Source organism: Marmota monax, unplaced genomic scaffold (assembly GCF_021218885.2).
Source record: "Marmota monax isolate L192 unplaced genomic scaffold, Marmota_monax_Labrador192_F-V1.1 WCK01_AAM20220418_F8-fsc00215, whole genome shotgun sequence".
Lineage (NCBI taxonomy): Eukaryota > Metazoa > Chordata > Mammalia > Rodentia > Sciuridae > Marmota > Marmota monax.
Genome location: NW_026695214.1, coordinates 1,364,728 through 1,371,731, shown reverse-complemented (window position 1 = coordinate 1,371,731; position 7,004 = coordinate 1,364,728). Strand labels below are relative to the sequence as shown.

At 60.7% G+C, this 7,004-nt stretch overlaps 1 protein-coding gene across 1 annotated transcript; it reads left to right on the top strand.

The window, feature by feature from the left end:
• The first annotated feature begins 1,540 nt into the window (after positions 1 to 1,540).
• On the top strand, positions 1,541 to 2,506 carry LOC124084150 (olfactory receptor 2G3-like). The gene has a single exon (XM_046431126.1). The coding sequence runs from the start codon at positions 1,541 to 1,543 to the stop codon at positions 2,504 to 2,506; it is 966 nt and encodes a 321-aa protein (XP_046287082.1).
• Positions 2,507 to 7,004: the final 4,498 nt, after the last annotated feature.

The window sequence follows — 7,004 nt, the reverse complement described above, 5'->3', positions numbered from 1 at the left end:
GGTGAGAGAGGAAGAGGTGGGAGAGGGAGGGGGAGGGGAGGAAAGGGGAGGGAGAGGTGCAGGAGGGAGAGATGGGAGAGGGAGGGGGAGATGGAGGAGGGAAAGGGAGAGGTGGAGGAGGGAGAGGGAGAGGTGGAGGAGGGAGAAGGAGAGGTGGAGGAGGGAGAGGGAGGTGGAGGAGGGAGAGGGAGGTGGGAGAGGGAGAGGGAGAGGTGGAGGAGGGAGAAGGAGAGGTGGAGGAGGGAGAGGGAGGTGGAGGAGGGAGAGGGAGGTGGAGGAGGGAGAGGGAGGGGGGGGAGGGAGAGGGAGAGGTGGAGGAGGGAGAAGGAGAGGTGGAGGAGGGAGAGGGAGGTGGAGGAGGGAGAGGGAGGTGGGAGAGGGAGAGGGAGAGGGGGAGGAGGGAGAGGGAGAGGTGGAGGAGGGAGAGGGAGAGGTGGAGGAGGGAGAGGGAGGTGGAGGAGGGAGAGGGAGGTGGGGGAGGGAGAAGGAGAGGTGGAGGAGGAAGAGGGAGGTGGAGGAGGGAGAGGGAGGTGGGAGAGGGAGAGGGAGAGGTGGAGGAGGGAGAGGGAGAGGTGGAGGAGGGAGAGGGAGGTGGAGGAGGGAGAGGGAGAGGTGGAGGAGGGAGAGGGAGGTGGAGGAGGGAGAGGGAGGTGGGAGAGGGAGAGGGAGAGGTGGAGGAGGGAGAGGGAGAGGTGGAGGGAGAGGGAGAGAGAAGGAGAGGTGGGAGAGGGAGGAGGAGGGGGAGGGAAGGGGAGGGAGAGGGAGAGGTGGAGGAGGGAGAAGGAGAGGTGGAGGAGGGAGAGGGAGAGGTGGAGGAGGGAGAGGGAGGTGGAGGAGGGAGAGGGAGAGGTGGAGGAGGGAGAGGGAGGTGGAGGAGGGAGAGGGAGGTGGGAGAGGGAGAGGGAGAGGTGGAGGAGGGAGAGGGAGAGGTGGAGGAGGGAGAGGGAGGTGGAGGAGGGAGAGGGAGAGGTGGAGGAGGGAGAGGGAGGTGGAGGAGGGAGAGGGAGGTGGGAGAGGGAGAGGGAGAGGTGGAGGAGGGAGAGGGAGAGGTGGAGGAGGGAGAGGGAGAGGTGGAGGAGGGAGAGGGAGGTGGAGGAGGGAGAGGGAGGTGGAGGAGGGAGAGGGAGAGGTGGAGGAGGGAGAGGGAGGTGGAGGAGGGAGAGGGAGAGGTGGAGGAGGGAGAGGGAGGTGGAGGAGGGAGAGGGAGAGGTGGAGGAGGGAGAGGGAGGTGGAGGAGGGAGAGGGAGGTGGGAGAGGGAGAGGGAGAGGTGGAGGAGGGAGAGGGAGAGGTGGAGGAGGGAGAGGGAGGTGGAGGAGGGAGAGGGAGAGGTGGAGGAGGGAGAGGGAGAGGTGGAGGAGGGAGAGGGAGAGGTGGAGGAGGGAGAGGGAGGTGGAGGAGGGAGAGGGAGGTGGAGGATGGAGAGGGACCTGGGGGAGGGAGAGGGACCTGGGGGAGGGAGAGGGGGAGGACAGAGGCAGTGGAGAGCAGTAAGAGGAAGGGACCCCAGCCCTGCAGTGATGCTGGCCTTCTGCTGGCAGGATGGGCCTGGCCGCAGGCAATGAATCGGGGACCCTGGATTTCGTGCTGCTCGGGCTGGGGGCCCCGCCGGCCGTGCGGCCCTTGCTGTGGACCGCGCTGCTGCTGGCCTGTCTGGCCACGGTGCTGGGCAACGGCGCGCTGGTGGGGCTGATCGCGCTGGACCGGCGGCTGCATAGGCCCATGTACCTCCTGTTGTCTCACCTGGCGCTGCTGGACGCGGCCTACGTGAGCACCACGCTGCCCCAGGCGCTGGCGCACATGGCCTCTCGCCGCGCCCGCCTCTCGCTGGCACGCTGCGGGGCGCAGCTCTACGTGGGCATCTCCCTGGGCAGCTGCGAGGCGCTGCTCCTGGCAGCCATGGCCCTGGACCGCAGCTTGGCGGTGTGTAGGCCCCTGCACTACCCCACGCTGGTGACCCCTCTGCGCTGCGCTGCGCTGGCTGGCGCCGCCTGGACGCTGGGCTTCGCGCTGTCGGTGCCCAACGCCGCGGCCGCGCTGAGCCTGCCCTTTTGCGCTGGGAGGCCGGCCGTGGACCACTTCTTCTGCGAGCTGCCCGCGGTGCTGCGGACGGCGTGTGCGGACACCACCGCCAACCACAGGCTCATCTCTGGCCTGGGCGTGCCCATCCTCCTGGTGCCCCTGACCTTCATCCTCGCCTCCTACGCCTCGATTCTGGCCACAGTGGGCAAGTTGCCTTCCGCCAGGAGCCGCCTCAAGGCCCTGTCCACCTGCAGCTCACACCTGGCCGTAGTGGGGCTCTTCTACGGCACGGTGAGCGCCATGTACCTGCGCCCGCGCGCCTCCAGTGCCCTCCCTGCCAGGCAGCACAAGCTGGTGGCCGTTTTCTACCTTGTGGTCACGCCCGTCCTGAACCCGCTCATCTACAGCCTTCGGAACCGCGAGGTCCACGCAGCAGCCCGCTATGCCCTGGCCCGGCTGCGGGGTGTCCGCGCTGCGGGCCGCTGACAGCCACGCTGGTGACCGGCCTCCCGGCCTCTGCCCACTCCTCGGAATCGGACCGGTCCTGGGTGTCTTCGCTTCTGTCAGCTTTGGCTGCTGCGACTTCTACCCCTTAGCTGGAGAGCAGCCGAGACGACAGGAGCGGGCAGCTGGGTTCCAGAACCCAGAAACTTCCGTTTGTGGATACCAGAATCCGAATTTTATCTCATGTTCGTGGGTCACAAAATATTATTCTTCTGTTGATTTTTTTTCAGTCATTTGAAAATACAAAAATCAGTTTTAGATAGCAGAGCTGGGCGTGGTAAACCCTGATGGGGGGCCAAGACGGATTATTGTCAGGATCAAATAAATAAGGTGTCTCTGCTGTCCCCTTTTTTAAACCTCATTCCAGTGTAAGCTGGTCACTTTCTTGGCCACTTGGATGTAACAGGCAGCACCCTTCCCTGCCAGGGCCTTCGATAAGGGCCACACGCACTGCAGCTGGGACTCAGGCTGACCTCAGGCCGCATTGCACCTCCAGTTCCCACAGGACAAAAGGAAGGCACCTGAAATTAGGTGACACATGCAGCTGGAAGTGAGGAGCCAGGGTCAAGGCTCCAGGCTAGTGATCTTAACCTCATGTCGCCCCCTTTTTACAGATCCCTAGAGGCAGAGAGATGGGCATTAATGAGGCCTGGGCGTTGATGTCAGTGTGACCTGCATACAGACGGGTCACATTTGCGGAACGTATTTGTGGCTATATGGGAAACATCACTTAAGTCCCCAGCAGCTGTGTCTGCTCTGCCTCTTGTTAGTGCAGCCTGTGGCTCGCACACGTGTCCACACTCATGTGTCCACAGCTAGGGCAACTGTGAAACAGGCTTTGGGTGCATGGTGGGCACCTGGTGCTCGGGACCTTGCTTCTGGCTCACACCATCATCCTGCACACAGAGCGCTCTCAGGAGGACAGGCAGGGCTGCAGGCTGGGAGGTGGGTCAGCCTGGGCCCAGGTGGGCAGGGACACAGTGTCAGCCAGCACCTACCGATGGTGTGAGAAGAACCAGGGAGGGTGCTCGTCACTCACCAGCAAGGTGCACTTTACTCTCCCCCCGCCACACACGTGGTTCTGAGGTGGGGAATATGTTTATGCTCAATTTAGAAAAGACAAAAGCCATGGCCAATCTGGGGAGGTCTGACTGCTGGATCTTGGCGCTCACCCACTACAGCTGATGGTTATTATTTTTATTTTCTGCAACACAACTGCTTAAAGGGTCATTTCTGCCACTTGTCACTGAAGCACAGGGGTCCTACAGGGAGGGGCTCCAATGGCAGGCGCAGAGCTCCAAGGTGGGCGGGAGGTGAGCGCAGCCTGTGGGACCGCCCCCAGCCCCCAGCGCACTCCCAGCCCCCACCCCTTCCAAAGCCAGGCACCCCCTTAGCTAACCCGGGGAGCAGATGTGACAGTCTGGGCGTCCTGAGGAAAGCAGCCACACTAAAGTCAACAGTCAGCGCCAGGAGGGGGGCCCGGCTGCAGGCTGGGCGGGACTCTGGCAGGCCACAGGTGAGGGCTGGTCCTCAGGATGCACAAACTGCTCCACAAAATGAAAAGGCAGGAAGTCCAGCAAGGCCCAGCGAGAGACTCCATCAGGCATCTGCCAAACACGGATGGTCAGCGCTGCGCTCCGGTGGGAGCTGGCCCGGCAGTGACCAGCACAGGAGGTTGTGGTCCTCTCTCCACGTGCCCGCCGCGGGGAGGGTGCTCTCCGTGCCTGGAGAGGGAGTATGTGAATATGGTTCGGCTCCTCAGGATACACCACACAGCACCAAGGAGCCAGCAGTCCTCTCCCAGGCACACCCAAGAGACAGGGAAGCGCAGCCCGCACAGAGCGGTGTGAGTGTCCACACCAGCACTGCCCTCACAGCCAGAGAGGGGAGCAGCTCCAAAGTCAAAGCCAACACTCAACTCAAAATCATGTGGATCGTGTCTCAAATAGGCTGTTAACCCAAGCAACAGCACCTGGTGTCCATGTCACCCACCCCAGCCACTGTCCCCAGCACTTGTGAAGGACTAACTAACGGAATCCATTCAGTGACCCTGTGAAGTCTGTCCTATTTGAATCCTGTTTTACAGGAGGGTAAATGGAGGCACAGAGAGATGAAGTCACTTGGCCAGGGTCACACAGCAGAAAGGGGTGAAACCAGGTCCAGAAGCACATGGACTTGCTCCAAAGGTGGCCCTCCCACCCACTGTGTTTCACCACCACAGGTGGCCCTGCCCTGGCACCAGGGCTGCTTTGGTCTCACCCAGTGGAGGTCTACAGTGGCCTTCCCTTTATTCAGTCACCAGCTGAAGTGGAGTGGACTTCCTGTCCATATACCCAGGTTGTGGACTGCTCCCCATGTGCCTGAGCCCCACTTCAGTGTCCCAGGCATGGCCAGGGGTTGCTGGGGTGTAGGGGGCTTGTGGAAAGATGGGGGAGGCCTGAGGGTGGGGGTGGGCAGGGCTGATCAGGGGCCTCCAGCACCAGGGGGTGGGGCGTGGGGATTTCTCACGGGGAGATGGGCGCAGAGGTCAGGTGGGACTGGGAGGGGAGACCCTGGAAAAAGGAATGTGATGAGGACCACAGCCTCAGGGCTGCAGAGGCTCCACACTCTGCCTTCACACGGGCACAGAGGTGCCGGGTTGGTAATGAGCAAAATCCTCTGAGAGGCAAATCCTCAGGGCTCTCATCTGTGTCCAGAGCCAAAGACTGAAATCTCTGGTTCCTGGGGTCCCAGGAGTTCCTGATCAGCGGGGAGGCTGGGGCTCTGTCCTCAGCACCAGGCAGACGGAGCAGCAGAGGTAAGCGGGCTCTCCATGAAGGGGCAGGGAGACAGGCTGTGGGGGAACAAAGCCTGGGGCTCCCTCTGAGTGTGATGCTGGGACAGCTGTCCCTGGACACACTGGTGCCTTGTCGCAGGGTGTTACGCTGGGGTCACTCTTTGACTCTGCCCAGTTTTATAGACAGCAGTGGAATCAACCTTGGTAGTTTTTAATTTCGCTGCTACAGGCAAATACATTTTCTTAACACAACTTTAAAGAGACAAGTGTAAAGTTCTGCTTGACTATTACCACCAGTTACAGTCCTCCCCTTTGAGGGGACCTCCCTCCTTGGTTTGAGGAATACTCTTCCATACATTTTCTGGGCATTTTTATAAATATATTTGGAGCTGAAGAAAAACAGCCATATAGTTTTGGGTGGGGTTTTATGTAAGTGAATGAGACCTTCCTCTTATTCACCCCTTGCTTTCTGGGGGCATAACACTTTCCGAATACCTTCCATTTAATTGTACCTAGAATGCATTCCTTTTACCCTTCAGTATGGTATTCTATATGGCTCAACCATATTCACTGCGAGCCTTGAATAGCTCCCTCTGCACTTAGACAGCAGTGGGGCCAGTGTGAACTCCAGCCCTGATTCTAGAGGGGAGCGCAGCAGGATGCGGTCTCTGTACAGCGTGGAGGCTGTTGTGTGGGGGCACAGTACCAGGGGCAGCAGCCGGATCACTGCTCATCACACTTCAGGCAGGAAGACAGCTCAGGGGTGGACACTGCCCGCCCCAGCACTGCAGAGCTGCCTCAGAGCCGAGTTTCCTGCCATCCTGGGCCCTGGCTGAGAGCCCTGCTGCCCCAGTTATCACCCTTCCCGTTGACCGTTGGCTGTCGGTGGCTCTCCCTCTGGTTGGTGTTTTGTGTTTCAAGCTTCAGGTGTCCTTGGGCTTGGGCAGCCACCCCATGATGGAGGCTAAAGTCACTTTGGTTCCAAAGAGCCAACATGATGCTGGTGGACCTTGTGCTCTGTAGGATGCTACCAGCATCTCCGTCCTTCACCTGCCAGGGGCCAGTGGCACCCCTGTTGTGACAGCCAACAAATGTCACCACACATGATAAAGGTCCCCCGAGGGGCTAAGTCACCCCCAGCTGAGGTCCACTTACAGGATCAAACCCAGCACTTACAGAACGAGGTAGGACAGGTAGAGCTGGAAAGAGCAGGGACACGGCCGTGGTTTTCCTGCCCCCCACGGAGGGTCTGGTGTATGTGGAAGGGGGGTGTGCTGACTCCTGGCATCACAGCCTTCCAGTCCTGGACGTCGCAGTGGACCACGTCCCGCAAGGCGGGGAGCAGGTTCTGCCTTGCAGAGCTTCCTCTGCGGTGGGCTGTGGCGCTGGCTCATGCTGGACAGCAGGAAGGGCCTGCAACCAGACCTCACACAGGAGCACGCGAGTAGGGAAGGTGACCAGAGCAGAGCCAGGCTCAGTTCTGATATGAGATGGACAAGGGGACCCACAGCCAGGGCACAGGGTGGGCCTTTGGCTAAACTGACTGGGATTCTTGCTGAAGGAAGGTCAGGGAGACCAGATACCTAGGACGGAAGAGGAGCTTGATGGGATGCTGGGGGCAGTGGACAGAGGCCGAAGCCCAGGTCAAAGTCTGGGGTGGAGGGGAGCCTAACTGGTCAGTGCTGCGTGTCCTGTCCCAGATGG

Coding starts and splice junctions, on each gene's coding strand:
- LOC124084150 (XM_046431126.1), top strand. CDS start 1,541: ATGGGCCTGGCCGCAGGCAATGAATCGGGGACCCTGGATTTCGTGCTG.